The sequence below is a fragment of the Heliconius melpomene genome, chromosome 10 (genome assembly GCF_056956725.1).
Source record: "Heliconius melpomene rosina isolate 202511_hmr_F chromosome 10, ASM5695672v1, whole genome shotgun sequence".
NCBI lineage: Eukaryota > Metazoa > Arthropoda > Insecta > Lepidoptera > Nymphalidae > Heliconius > Heliconius melpomene.
Genome location: NC_140398.1, coordinates 15,171,457 through 15,187,056, shown reverse-complemented (window position 1 = coordinate 15,187,056; position 15,600 = coordinate 15,171,457). Strand labels below are relative to the sequence as shown.

At 28.7% G+C, this 15,600-nt stretch overlaps 2 protein-coding genes and 1 non-coding gene across 7 annotated transcripts; 2 read left to right on the top strand and 1 right to left on the bottom strand.

Moving 5' to 3' along the window:
* Positions 1-2,483: 2,483 nt before the first annotated feature.
* On the top strand, positions 2,484-2,556 carry TRNAK-CUU (transfer RNA lysine (anticodon CUU)). The gene has a single exon. It is a non-coding gene; the product is annotated as a tRNA-Lys (tRNA).
* A 1,129-nt stretch (positions 2,557-3,685) lies between these two features.
* Positions 3,686-5,310, top strand: LOC146535887 (uncharacterized). Its single transcript, XM_085191415.1, has 3 exons — positions 3,686-3,840; positions 4,371-4,538; positions 4,700-5,310. Exons 1-3 carry the CDS (start codon positions 3,804-3,806, stop codon positions 5,173-5,175), a joined length of 681 nt encoding a protein of 226 aa, XP_085047541.1. The 5' UTR covers positions 3,686-3,803; the 3' UTR covers positions 5,176-5,310.
* A 535-nt stretch (positions 5,311-5,845) lies between these two features.
* Positions 5,846-15,332, bottom strand: LOC146535886 (uncharacterized). Of its 5 annotated transcripts, none has more exons than XM_085191411.1 (5): positions 15,181-15,332; positions 8,041-8,221; positions 7,644-7,706; positions 7,233-7,380; positions 5,846-6,371 (listed from the first exon to the last, which is right to left on the bottom strand). In XM_085191411.1, exons 1-5 carry the CDS (start codon positions 15,230-15,232, stop codon positions 6,177-6,179), a joined length of 639 nt encoding a protein of 212 aa, XP_085047537.1. In that variant the 5' UTR covers positions 15,233-15,332; the 3' UTR covers positions 5,846-6,176. The 5 variants fall into 5 exon arrangements, with proteins under 5 accessions (XP_085047537.1, XP_085047540.1, XP_085047536.1 ...); XM_085191414.1 differs by having other exon boundaries at positions 8,164-8,221; XM_085191410.1 differs by lacking the exon at positions 7,644-7,706 and having other exon boundaries at positions 7,233-7,503.
* Between the last annotated feature and the right edge of the window lie 268 nt (positions 15,333-15,600).

Genomic DNA, 15,600 nt, shown 5'->3' with positions numbered 1-15,600 from the left:
TATGTGGCATTTCATGTTTGTGAAATGGAGTCTAGATGGTAATGCCAGGAATCAAATCAAAGCGATGTTGGGGGAGCCGACGTTGGGAACCTAATTTCGTTTACATTGCTATAATACACTTATAAGTATCTATAGGTAAGTAGATACCTAACAGACCATACTGATTTTATACAGTTTTTTAACTAATTTCTGTAAAAGAAGGTCCTCAATTTGACAGTCTTTCTTTGCTGATTGTTAAATTTCGTTATTTCATAAGGTACCTAAGTTATTTTTAGTGGAGAACATATTTTTAATAACAAAATAGATTGAAATACTTTATATTTAATAAGAATAAATTTAAAAATAGCAAATAGGAATACAAATTCATATAAAACGTTATAAAAATATTTTCAACACTTCTCACGCACACTCTAAATGAACGTTTCTAATATCAAAGCTGGATCTTTTCCAACAAAAACGTAGGATAACATTCTTCGACTACCATTTTTTATTTTAACTATTGATTAATTGTAATGCAAAGAAAACTTATGTGTTTATTTCGGGGCAATTTGTTATCATTAAATTTTTATATAGGTAACAGAATTTTTAATAGCTTCACGCTGTTTCTCGCACACATCAATAGACAGATTTATTTAATTTTATTTAGAGAATTTAGTGTATAGACTCACTATTCCACTTTTTCCGCCGAATTCTGAAGACATTTTGTGTTGAATGGCGGAACTAAACGCCAAATTTTAACAGATGAAATTAAAAAAAGGAGTATTCTGTCATATTTCATTAAATATTTCGTTAACACTTTAAACGCCCAAATTATAAAATCTAAATAATTTTATTAGATATCGTAGCAAGATATTGACATAGTATAATACAAATTAAAATGGACATCAGGAGACATTCTATAATGAATAGTAAAGCTAAGCAAATAAACAATACTGCAATATGAGAGGATGGCGCTCGCCGGGCGCGGGCGTCCTCCTTCCATCGGCCTCGGCGCACTCTGCTGATTGCGACTCGCGTGCCATTTGCATTTTACCATCGATGGTATGATTGCGCTCAGAGATTACAAAAATATTATTTTCATAAAAAATATATTATGGACCCTTTAATGTCTTATAGACCTTTTAATGTCTTATACATTTAAGTATAAATTTCTTTAATAAAAAAAAAAAATGTCGTGTCATTTCTTTAAAAAGCGTTGAAATAAATAATAATAAGTAAATTAATAATATGTTTTTAAATCGAAGAAATCGGGCTTTTATTTCATATTATTTATTTGGTTTGTTATTTAATTTTAAAAATATATTATATTATATTTAATTATGCACTATATATTATATTAAATTTATATAACACGATTGCCAATTATAATGTATTACCTACAAAAAAATTTTTTTTGGTATTTTTTTATTTTCCGAATAAGTTTTCACATTACCGCCTCGCCTGTACAGGTCCGGGAGAGCGATTTGGGAGCCAACACAACATCTTAGTAATTTGAAAGCGTCGCTCGCGTTACTGGAACTACGCGTAACATATACTTGCGAGTAGGCGCGATCATATCAATAGAACTATGATAACAGAATAGCTGCTTCGATAATCATTTTTCCCCTTTAAGATGAAATTGAAATAGGATGCTGTTTGCCATCCATTTTGTATGTAGTTATAGTTATTTCTTTGCTTGGAAAGGTTTAAAATTTGTATGCGTATTGTTTTACGATTGATGTATGGGAAACTGGGGGATGGATGAAATTTGAGGTGGGAAAATTTAACGTAGGTAGTACGATTTGCTAAATTCTTGTAAATATGTACTATTTAAAATAACTCTTAATAGTAAATACAACGATACAAAGTATAATGAAGATAATAATAATAATATCGTTTTATGAAAATTATTCATCCGAAAAAGTAAATGCGTACTTAGGCCAAAAACCCAAAACACTACAACTCTACGTTTACCTAGTCCTTTAGGATTAAGAAAATATATGAAAATATAAAATTACAAGGCCACTTAAAACACAAGTATTCATATAGTACGTTTCCTTACAGGATGTTGACATTTCCCCGTAGCTTTGAGGCCCGATGCGTCTTTATTTCTGTCTTTGATACGAATGCAGTGCAATATGCACTTGTCAACAAGCCTGAGACTAGACTTAAGCTACAAAGCTAAACTGCCGGCGGCTTTGATACCATCGCTTTTCAAAAAATATTAAAACTTACAAACATAGATTTTTCTTTTTTTTTGTGCAAAAAAAAAGCATATATAACTAAAAAGAAAAGGGCAAGCCCAATAGTTCATTAAGATTAACAGTCGGGACCTATATAAATTTTAAGAAGAATTATAATAGGTCTCGACTACATACGAGATAACTAAGAACTAACGAAAGAAACTTTATGCAATAGTTTTATAATTTTTCTATTTAACACTTAATAATTGAAGTATATAACAATATACAAAACTAGTAAATAAATTTCGATAACATGCTATAGCCCGGCTAGCTCAGTCGGTAGAGCATGAGACTCTTAATCTCAGGGTCGTGGGTTCGAGCCCCACGTTGGGCGAAATATTTTTTGTGATATTATATTAATAATATACTTAAATGAATAACACAGTATTTTAACAAAAATGAAGTTTTAACAAAACTTTTTAAAGTTTACTATTTTAATATATATGTAATGATTGATATCGATTATAATAATTGTTACTGAGAAAAAAAATTAAAAAATATTTTAAATTACATTATACGTGTAGCTAGCTATGTGCAAGAAAAAAATAATTTATAATTATTTAGGTACATATTTTATTTTTATATTTGGTATAATGCCTATATATTTTTAGTAAGATTAATAAAAAAAGGTGTGAATTAATAGTTTTATCTTTCCAGTTTCCTTTTTTATTCCAGAAATTAAATCTCTTTGAAATTATTATTAAATTATACATGTAGGTTTTTTTAATACAAAAAAGTCTATTATGTAGAATTAGAATTTATTCAAATTGTCTTTCGCTTACTGCCATCTTTCAGGTGTTTGCAGTACTACGTAGTAACGTATGGTGTCGAAGAAAACTTTAGCATAATAGTAACAAAATAAGCATATAGGTGACGCTGCCATCCTTTGTACGTTTGTTGGCATATATTGGTAATTTAAATTTTTATAATAAATTAACTATATATATATTCATATATTAATATATTATTGACTTTTCAATATCTTATATATTTATATTGAAAACTTATAAGATTCATTAAATATTTGTAGTATAATTTTTTTTACTTAGTTGATCGACATCTTAAAGCGACAATGTTTGTAATAAATCTGCAGTTTATTATCATATCAATAATTACTATTATTTTTTATTGTGTGCACATCAATTATTAAAATAAACATTCTTGTTTTTGCTTGCACTGCGCATCCGTATTATTGATTAACTCGTGTTCAATCTATTGATTATTTAAATAATAAAGTGTCCGTTTAACAGCCTTGTTCATCATTATAAGATTTTTATTGGCTTGTTTATAGGTATACTTCATATTAATACTTATTTTCTTTAACATAGGTACTTATTTCAACAAATTTTATACAGGATGTAAAATTATTTTGGGGCCCCCGTGGGCACAGGTGTCGTGCCCCATCACAAACAAAGTAGAATGAAACAGCCATCTTTAATGTAATAAGATAAAGTATTTTCTGTGATCTCAGGTAATTGCGGCACTTCCTTTGCGACATCATTTTGAGTAATTTGTGTAGTTTATATAAAACATAGGAGACATGCGAGTCAAGCTTTATAATGTGTTTGATTTAGGAGCAACATGTTGAGATCAGTGTCTATTTGTTTATTTATTTTAGGTAAGAACGTTACATTATATTTCTGTGATATATCCTTACTTAGTATATATTTTGAGTTTTGACGCTGTATATTACAGTGAGGGCAAAGGAAACCTAGTGTTAGGACACTCCGTTCCCCACTTTACGTACAATTTTCGAGACATAGCGTGTTAAAGAGGTGGAATTCAACGGTGCGCTTTGTTTTGTTACTAGAGCGAAAAAAAATATGTAATAAGCTCCCACGAGTAGAAATCGAACCCACACCGGTCCGATGATTTAAGATTGTTCCATGTTTTATCAATGAAGTATAAATAAATAAAAGTATGTGTGAAAGTTTACTTATTCCTCATATTAAGGTCAATAAGGACTTAACATGGAGAAAGTAGCAAGTTCTTTATTTAAATAGTCAGTATAAACAGATATTTAATTGCAAATCGATTTGACAATTCAGAAATGTAAAATACCATATTATTCACAGTCATTATAAATTCAAGAAAGCCATTTTATATGTTAAAATAATTTAAATAAATATATTTTATTTCTACATCAAGGCGTGTCTGGTGTAACCGACGGCATATCTACTAAAGTTGACTTCGGAGAAGAAGAATCTTCAGTAGTAAAGAATACAAGTAAAGAAGATGAAGATGTTGAAGTAAAACATACAATAGTTGTTTCTACAAAACTTAAAAATAATAATCGAAGAGGATTGCATACAGATGGTAGGGATTCACTATAGATGCTTACCCAAATATTTGTAATAAAAAAATTAAGCTCATTCTTCTCTATTTTTTTAATATTATTTGTTTAGATTATTTTTAAAATAATAAGTTTTTTTTTTATTTGTTCTGTATTTAATATGAACATTTGTTTAAAATTTTAGGCGAGTCAGCTGATCTAACATATTCTATTGGTGGTAAACATGAAAGAAAAGAAGACACTGGCGAGGTCCCTGTAATAAAAGGCTACAGAGCTCTCGAAACAACCCAGATTCGAACACCGGATTCTCGTTTCAAGCCCACTACATTTGTATATCCTGAAATTATTTTCCAAAATAGAAACGCTCGTGACGAATTCGATTTGTATCCTAATTTCGTTGCGAATACTCAATGGAAGCCGTCTTCCTTCTTCAACAATATAAATTCATGGAACCAAGCAGACAATTATGCCCGAACTAGACCAGACTATCAAAAATTTCATAGAAGAGTAACTGATGATGGCGTTAGAGAATTTTATTGCAGAAAATGTCGGGAATTAAGTGGGCCAAGGGGATGTGTCGAATCGAGAACTCATTCGTGGATATATGAGAGTACGACTCCAAAAATCAAAATAGACGGAAAAATTGCAAAATTAAATTGAATATATCAATAGACATATACATTTAAATAAGTTGAATGTTATTTTTATTTAAGTAATAAAAACCTCCGATGATGTTACCACCGTAACCTTCACGAAGACATAAAGGTTGCATGGTATGAGTAATATAATTACGTATATAATAATCGTACTGTACATACATACAGTTTTAGTAAATATTCATAGAATTTTATTTCACGTCCTTGCTCTGATAATAATACAAATAAGTTGTGTTTTGTAAACAATGTCCCGTAAATTGAACACAGAATCTTGCAGAGTACATTCCATCAGAGTACTTTGACAGGCCGTAGAGGCGCAGCGTCACAAGGGAGTGACTGTAAAGCGACGGTAGTGGATCCACTCGAAGAAGTAAAATATTTATTTACATTTATATTTCCATTTCTTCGCTCTGGTGTCGAGGCAAAGCGCGGCGTTGAGTTCTGCCACTCAAGACGCAATGCCTTCAGAATTCGCCAGAAAGTGGGGATCGAAGTGTCTTAACACTAGGTTCCCTCTGCCTAACCTACTGTGTGCGGCTGTGCGGGATACAGCGTGAAGCTGATTCAATTTTATCTAGGTCCTCTTTATTTATAAGGGATACAGTGTGAATATAATTATTTCTCATTATTATACTAAAATTAAAACATGATCTAAAAAAAACAAAGATTTTAAATTTTAACTATAAATATATTTCAAAGATATACAGGAAGAATTTATTATGTAAGTAAAAAATAAATTTAACGTTTTTATTTATATTTTATAATAATATAGGCATGAATGGCGCCGATAGTCTTACTGTTGGCAAGTAGAATCAGTGTTAATTAAATGTTTTATATAAATCAATTCTAATCACAGCCTTTTTGTACATTAGCTATTATTTTGAATCAAAAATATATATAATACATATATCTTGAAATCATCAGCAAATTTTATTAAACAAGATTAAATAATTTCATTAGAATACTGCATTAAAATTTCGATTAAATCAAATAAATTGAAATTTCTTAGCTTTCAACCTTATACTTAGTTACTTTTCCGTTATTATTGACGACAGTCTCAGCTCCTCTGTAGCCTGTAAGTTTTCCGTTGTCATTTGCTGATGAAGCAAATGATGAGCTGGAGACGCTGTAGAATTGTGGTTTCCCACTGGAACGATCAGCATCGTTGAAACGGTTGGTCACATCTACGTTCGGCATATCCTGAAAAAAAATATTGCATGTTTTGAAGTTCTTTTAAATGGAAAGGAATAAGGACTTCTTTCTAATATAAGGACGAAGATTTGTAATAAGTGAGAAATAAATACAGGATAAAGAAAGGTTAGTAGATACGAAAAGTAAAGGATTTGAAACTTAACTTATATTATCTTTAAATTTATATTTAAAATAATTTTGCAACTCATTGTTATTATATCTAGATAAGTTAACTTATTCATGGTTAAAATCTAGTAAATTGTGAGGATAAAAAAGAGGTGAACGCTCATATAATGCGTCTCCATGATTCCCATCGATAACAAAACTATATAGACGTCGTCGTTAATATTCATTAGACTTAGTCACGGTTAAAATTGACCAGCCTCAATAATGACGTAATTTCACAATAAAGCCTGCTTGAACCATAAGTACCTACAATAAGAGCTTTTAGGATATTATGTGTTTATTTTAGTGCATATATGATCCTCTAGAATATTCGCGCAGTATTTTGTTCTAGAATATTTAACGTAACTGCAGATTGTAAACTCAGGTATAAAATAATTAAAAATAGAAAAAAAATCTTAAATGAAATCTGCGAAGCCATCTAAAGCACTACATTGCCTTGCTTGTCGTATTTTCCAAAATAGATATTTAAAATTTAAAAAAAATACATTATAGTACATTTCATTTTAATTATATTAAACAACTACCGTGACAATATGCATTCGTTGCACCGGAGTGCGTGTTTAAATATGCTAAGTAACATACATAAAAAAATAAGTGTTATTTTTTGATCCTGTATTCCATCACTTTTTCATATCTTTTTAAGAATTTTAGAGTTATTGCAATAGTATCAAAAAACAATCTTACAATATTAATAGGATCGATAGCAGCCACTTGGTGAGAGAATCCGGGCCCCAAAGCTGCGCTTGCGAAGGCTGACTGACGAGATTGGTCCATGTTCGATAATCCTGCTCCTGGGCCGAAGAAAGGGAAGCCACCTCCAAAATTGCCGAACCTGAAGAAAGTTGGACTATAACCAAAGTTTTGGTTAATTGGCCAATTGTTATACGTTAAATCGTAAGCTTTACGAGCAGCATATGACGCCAGCCTTTGGCTCTCATAATCAGAACCAAAAATCCTGTAACACAATGAATGATTCAAATAATGTTCCCAAATTAGTTACATATGAGGTGAGCAATACGCAAGCGACAGCTTGGCGAGTGTTAGTAGAAAATTGATAAATAAAAAAAAGTCGAGCCCCATTTTCAATACAATTACCTTCGGGAAGGTCGACGCATGCGACGGAACGGTCTAAAAGGGGATCGGGTAACCCCAACGTCACTATAAATAATAATTATATTAATATCAAGTCTAAATGAATAGATTCTGTGTCTTATGTATGACAGTATATTTTATATACTGAACATAAAAATAGTATCAATTAATCTTTTGTATTCATAGTTTTATATATCTTAAGACTACCATAAAAACAAATGGTCAATGAACCTTCAGTTCACCATTGTGTTCGTACCAATCCATTTAATGTGTATTTGGGAGCTATGTAGTGTTAATATAGTGTAGAACAAGTAAATATGAAAAAAAAACAACAAATATAATAAATCTTTCACCATCCACCACCGAAAGCATCCAGCGACTATTTATGTGTAGTTCTTACTGTTGAATTAGATTGTCGTAGTTTGTGAAATAGTTAGGGTAAAAAGAGCTGACGTCGTTGAAAGGTGTGAAGAGATCGCTGTTTTGTACGAGCTTGTCGTTCAGGTCGTATGTGCCGCCGTACCTATTTCCCGCCGAGTCTTGGTAAGCGAATGATGCTACACCCTGTGATGCTGGATAAGCTGAAAAAATAGAGAAGAAACTGAAATGAAAGACAATTAAAAAACGACTCCGTGGCGTCTAGGATCTGTTCCTACTCGGGAATATATATATATTTTTGGTGAACAATTAATATTAGGTTAGATCTTAATATTAGGTTCCCTACCGGATTCCTATCAGAAAAATGTATATGGGTAAAGCGTGAAACTAAAATTACAATCTTATATGTGTTATTTCCTTTTGAGGAGTGTCTAAACAAGAGGCTAAATAATCACCATCCATCGGGTTATTGATTTAGAGTTGTTTGGTACCGTTAATACGTAGGAGTCATTGTGTTTGACTCATTTATGTACCTTCTTATATGGATTGCTTGAATATAAAAACAAACAAAAGCTGAATAAATTTAAAATTAATAATATAATGGAAGAAAGCCGAAATTGGAATTGCCATAGAAAAAAAATAATGATGACGAGTGATGTAAATCAATTTATTTCCAATTAACTTAATAAAATATTAATTGTTGTAGTTAATAGCTAATATTTATTGACGCGTCGGTAATTTAATGACAAGAGAATATGATAATAATAAAAAAAATACCTCGTGAACAAACTCACGAGCACTGATTGATGGAAAATCCTAATCACGTTATTTAAAAATAATTTTCTTATCTTGTTAGAACAGACGAGCTTTAAATGTATGTATATTACCTCTAATAAAATGACTCATACTTTGTTAACTGATGATTTATATCTAAGTTGCCTACTTTTCTAAGTTTTGTATATATATTTTATATTTTTACTTGTCCTTTTCAAATTTGTCTAAAATTTGTTTCAAATTTTTGAATTTATAATATTCTTATGATTCCTCTCTCTGTATTCTAAATCGTGTCCAATTTGAAAAGAAATAGCGTTATTATAACATGTACATTAAATTAAAAAGGAAAATATTTAGAAATGTATAAAAAAATCGAAAAGTCGGATCAATCGCTCTTGGAAATTAACTAAGCCGAAGCTGAAGCGTGATTTTGAACATAGAACAGACTAACAGAGCCTTGCTTGCTTGGTCTTTTTTACAAAAGTATGTAGTTATTATATACTTACTACATACTATATTATTTAATACTATTACTATTGATTGATCTCTTTAAATAATAAAAGATTATAAGTCCAGGATTCCGACTGCCCATTATTATTAATTACGAATTTATTTCTTATATATTTCCACTTTAATTTTATTACTTTAATTTACATAACAATTGAATCTACAAATGCTATTGTAAAAAAATACTTAATTGAATAATTACTAATTTAAAATATTAATTAATAAAATAAAGCTTACCAAATACTATAATATAATAGTAATGTCGATTTTTCTAGAAAAAATATAGATTTCACTTGTATATACTAAGGCGACGTTTAGTACACTGAAAACATTTCATTACTTCATTTACACCATGACTAATATACCTACGCGACTACTGCGCAGTAATATATTAAAAGGCTCTATTTAGTGTATTGATGTTATACATATTTCGTCATATATAAAAATAATCAACTATAGCAACTCTATGTGAGTGTGTGTTTGTAGAAAATAATTTATCATAATCATATAAGAATGATTCCAAAATTAGGTGGCAAGTGGGGAGTGGCGGAGTGTCATAACACTCTATCTTCCTATCCTGCTATATGTGGGATAAAAGCGTGAAGCTGATGAAAAAAAAAAACATTTTTTTTTAAGTTCAAGCTTTAGGCCAAAGCCAAAGGAAATCTAGTACCAAGACACTCTCTTCTCTTTCTCTACTTCGAGACATTGCGTGGTTATTTTTTATTGAAGGTTACATTAATATAAATAGGAAATCAGATTTCCATGATCTATTATTATAGTAAGATAAAATTTAATAGGTCGAAGATAATATTGTTTGTTTACTATTTATTAACTGTTAACTATTGATTTAATAACAATTATCTTCATAATATAAATACAATTTTATTAAAGTAGGTATATAGAATTCACTTTTAATAGTTTATATATATTTTATATAGCTAAAATTATGATTGTGGAAAACTTATCCTTTGCTTTTTTACTAATAATTCCATAATTATATAAAATTTTTAAAAAATGAGTTTTATTTAACAAAGGCGGTGATAAAAAACGCTTGGAATCAATCATACTCAAGAAAGCTCTCAACTTCTTGCTTAGAATGTTTTGCGTTAATTGTTATGTTATAATAACGGCAAAATACTTGTAAATTATGAGAAGTAGCGATGTTCAATTTATTTTATATTTTATAATTTACTTAAAAAAATCTAAAAATTAATCATTATATTAATTTATTTTTATCAGTTTAAACATACGAGACAACATTTTTTCACAAATGAAACATATTACAGGCATTAATTAATATTGTCATATGTATTAAGTTTTTTTAAGTATTTTAGCGTAAAAAAGCAACCTATTTTAAGTTTTCTAATTATAATAGATTGTAGTCTTATAAAATACCATTAAATTAATATTTCTAAATAGACTAAAAGTGAGAATAAATGATCTTTCATTCCAACACAAAGCAGTAACAAAGGCTTCTTGAACATAAAAATATATCAAATTTATTTTGATATTCTAGACAACTATTATTAAATGCTTCTAAACTTAATTATATCTCTCTACCTAACACCGGATGCTAAGTAAGATCTCGATAAGATCGCTAAGGCGTATTAAATCTGTACAATGAAAATAAATTTGTTTTAATGCTTTAACAAAGGAGGCGTTCAAGATAATTTAAAGTTTATTTCTCCAAAAGGTAACCTGACACGGAGATGAATATAGAGGTATTTTCAATGTATTTCATTAAATTAATGATAATAAATAGAAAATGAGATTATTAATATATGTTAGACTTAAATATTTATCTTACCTAGCATTAATTTTTAACAAAAGTACTCTGAATTGTAAAGCTAAACATATTTCTTCCGAAACGCTCATTACGCTAGTGACTTCTTTGAATATTGCATTTGCAATATATTGCATTGCTTTGAATTTGCAGTGATTTCCTTAGATTGAATTATTATTTTTTGGTATTTATTTTTAGTTACCTGTGTAACACTTGTTATACGAGTGACTTTACAAAAATAAACTAAAATAAAATAATAAAAGTCGTCATATCGCTAAGAATTTCTAATAAAAAGCTTTTAATAGTCTTACAAATATCCCATTATTTAACGACTTTAAATTTAATTTAAGATTATTAAATCAAATTGAAGTCTATTTTTTATTTCAAACGATAGAGTCATTAACATAATAAAACGCCTAACTATATGTTTTGAACAGTTAGTGAAATCTTCATTATGTATAATAAAACTGGCAGACAGACGAGATGATTTTGATACAAAAAAATATACCGTTTACATACTCGTACGTTTCGTATGTGACAAGGCAAGTAGGTATCTCTGGGTATGTGAACTTGAAACCGGTTTACATTTTTTTCAAGACAAATTCTCCAGAACTTGAAGCACGTTCATGATTAACTTCAATTTAATTACTTTATTGTTACTTTTGAAGAATATTTCTTTGTTAAATTAAAAGGACAATGTCCTGTGAAGGAAAAGTAATAATAAATACTTTTTTAGGTTTCAGCGATATTATTTTAAGAATTATAATCAATTTTCTTCACGCATATATAAATTTTATGAGGTAACATAAAACTTTGGAAATAAATATTTATTATATGAACATTACATTTTAAATCACTAGAATTTATGTTATGGTAAAATCTGTCGACCGGTTTGTTATCACCTCTTTAAAACATGTAAATATTTTCTATCGAGCTACGAGTAAATGCATGTTCTAGGACTAATCCTTTTAAGTGTTTTTTTCATTTATTTATGTACCAGACAAGAAAGAAAATTACAGAAAAATATGTTAACAGATTACTTAAATAATGTAATAATTAAAATATTTTTGAAATAAAAAGCTGTCACAAAATTGATTGTAGCTGTTTTTTAATATACAGAATACTGGTATTAACACTTTTAACGTGTATTTAAATTATATTGTATTGAATAAAAATAAGAAATAAATTGGATGAAATTTAAAATACTTTTAATTTACAAATATTCAACTACCTGTCCTGCCTTTATATAAAAAGATGTTGTTTAGAAAATGAGAAACGGTTTTTCCTTATAAATTTATAATTATACTAGTATATAATAATACCATATTACATTAATATTAAACAGAAATGTAGCTTTAACGATTATTTAATATAATAATTTAAGAAATAACAATAGCAAAGGTTGATAAAACTATTTAAATATAAGTCTCTAAGACCAGATTCAAAATATTTATATATATTATATTAACTATTATAATAAACTATGATAACGGTTATTAAACCAGTTTGGCTTTCGAATTCTTCTTTTGTTATTTTTATGTGAAAATCCAAAGTTTTGCCAATTTAATATACATACAATTTGATATCACATCTTTAATGGAGCCGAATCCTTATGGGCGTGTCGTGTAGATAAGTGGTTATGTACGTGGGTTTGTTAGTCCTAATTTCTATGTAAATTTTTCTGAGCTTTCTTCAATTTTTTTTCACGATTTATTACCAACATAATTTCTAATTTAACTGTTTATAGTTATTTATGATATAGCCATTAGTTAGGTGCAAGTTTAATTTAAATTTATATAACTGCTTCATGAACAATATCCGATAAATATTAATATCGTTAAAAATAATATCACGTTTTAATAATTTCGTTAAAAATATTTATATTTAAAAAGTTGATTATCAAAATCAGATCAGCTTCACGCTGTATCCCGCATATATATAATCCCGTATATACATATATAATTTTTAAAAGCTTTTATTATGTATCCTATTAAGATATCATAAGAAATGAGTAAAAAGCTGTATTAAAATTATTATAAAAATTTTTCATAATTGTCATTGAAAAAGAAACCCGTTGTTTCTCAGTGAAAACATTAATTGGAGATATAATTAAATAATTGCAAGAACGAATACTAAACTACGAACACCCTTGCTCGTAGTTTTCATTCCAGTATCCAAATAAATTCCAGATTTTTAATGGCTCTTTATAGTAACTTCTAGATCTTGTATTACATTTCCAATCATATCACCCGAAACTAATTGATCGTTACAGTTCTATGATGGTGAGTTTTTGTCGCACATTGACTAAATATGCATCATAATATATAAAATATTTAGTTGATTTTTTCTCAATATTTTGTTATTAATAATAAATAATAAAAACAATAATAATAAATAGAGGCCGTCGTGCCGCAGCGGCGCAAGGGTGTGGGTTCGATTCCCACTCGAGGAAGTGAAATATTTATTTATGTTTATATTTCCATTTCTTAGCTCTGGTGTCGAGGCAAAGCGCGGCGTTGAGTTCACTCAACACGCAATGCCTCCGGAATTCGGCTGAAAGTGGGGAACGGAGTGTCTTAACACTAGGTTCCCTCTGCCTACCATGCTGTGTGCGAGATATAGCGTGAAGCTAATAATAAATAAAAACTTTACAATTTCGACTTTATAAATGACTTTTTTTTTAAATAACACCGTTATTTTGTCAATATTTTAAGGTTACCTACTCTATTGGGTCGTAATAGATTTTTTAGAATATTCCACTCAAAAGCATTATTTTATTAAATACATTTTAATGACTTATTACTAAGTAATGACTAAAACTAATCTCTTCTATGTGGTCACATTTATCGTGTAATAATTGCTTTTTCATTACACTATTTAATGATTACTAAATCTTATTCTGTGTTCTAATTAATTATGCTTATACACGAGTAACTTACTATATGTAACTTTTACGTATATATTATGGCAAAAAAATAAATTAAAAAATTAAAGTTAAGTTAGAAAATCAAGTCATTTTAATTAGGCATGTTTCTCAACTCAAATACTATTTTTAAATAACAACCAGAACCATTCGTTCACTGAGTATAGTTTTTATTTCTGTTAAACTTTTACCTTAAACTTTTCACTATTTTTAAATCCCATCTAAAGCTTGTACAAAAATAGTGTTAGAACTAAGTTATGAATTATCTATTTCATGAGTCTCGAAATCTTCCAGTATTACAAGTTTCGAACAACATATTTTTTTTTCATAAGATGTAAAAATATCATTAACTTGGAACTAACGTAAAAAAAACACTTTTACATTTACGTTTGTTTATGTGTGAAATTTCAAACCTATTTGGCTTTGAAACCTTATACCAAAATATATAGAAATTATCACCCAATATTTAATTTAATTTGGTAACTATATGTATTAAATTTCACACAAAACTGCTAATACTTTAAGCATATGCCTATTTCTAACTTAGTATTGGGGATTTCCCTTGTTTATTTGTACTATAATTATTATTTGTACTATAATTATGTATAGTATACATTATATGAGTATTTCAATGTATACGAAAAAGGAAGAGACTCTTTGTTTAATTTATATAGATGGTTAAACTTGCATATCGCTTTTGTTTCATATGCAAATTAGTTTTTTGTAACACTAACACTACAGTTCATGAACTGGTGTTTTTGCGGGTTTATAGTAGTTTTAATTAAAGGAACGAGAATAACTATGTAATGTCAGATCACTCTACTTCTACTACTATTTGAGTTCAAATACATAGTGAAAAGCTATTTTTGTAAAACAGCTTAAATTTATAAAACAAACTTAAAATAATGTTACTATTTTCCATTGAAATAAATATTATAAAATACATATTCCCGCAGAAGCTGTCATTACTTTTTTTATTTAAACTTGACGTTATTAAAAATTAAAACATAAACGATGAAAATAACATTTCTAATAACTTAATACTATCGTAAAATAAACCAATAACTATAGGCGTGGAAATTAAAAAAAGCAATATAGCTTCTAAACGATTTAAAAAAGAAAAATTTACACATTGCTATATAAAAGTAAACAAAAACAATAGAAGAACTCACCATAGCTGTATGTTATCTGCAGGAGTACTGCACTGATAAATATAATTTTCATTTTCACGATATTTCACAGTTCGCGAGTCAAATTAAATGTCTGTTTGTTCAGGACACAAGTCTCTAGGTCGAATGGTCGATCGCTAATGTTGTTAACATGTAACCGCACTCTATTAAATGCTCTTCTTCGACGCTTATCAGAAGTTTTCAGATATGCCAATTTAGATCTTATAGTAATTGGTTTAGGGATTAATTTTGTAAACAAATAGTAAAATGTATTTTTAAGTGAAATCCTAGATTAACTGAATGCATTTCATGTTTGTAAACATCCGGGGGTGGATATTTTACTTAACGAATTGAAGTTAAACAAGGTATATGTTAGAATATTAGAAGGTATTAGATTAGAATATAGTAAATAATCCAAAAAAA

Coding starts and splice junctions, on each gene's coding strand:
- LOC146535886 (XM_085191410.1), bottom strand. CDS start 15,232: ATGAAAATTATATTTATCAGTGCAGTACTCCTGCAGATAACATACAGC. Junction 7,504..8,040: donor TACGACAATCTAATTCAACA/GTAAGAACTACA, acceptor ATTGTGTTACAG/GATTTTTGGTTCTGATTATG. Junction 6,372..7,232: donor CTATCGATCCTATTAATATT/GTAAGATTGTTT, acceptor ATTTTTTTTCAG/GATATGCCGAACGTAGATGT.
- LOC146535887 (XM_085191415.1), top strand. CDS start 3,804: ATGTTGAGATCAGTGTCTATTTGTTTATTTATTTTAG. Junction 3,841..4,370: donor TATTTGTTTATTTATTTTAG/GTAAGAACGTTA, acceptor TTCTACATCAAG/GCGTGTCTGGTGTAACCGAC. Junction 4,539..4,699: donor AAGAGGATTGCATACAGATG/GTAGGGATTCAC, acceptor TTAAAATTTTAG/GCGAGTCAGCTGATCTAACA.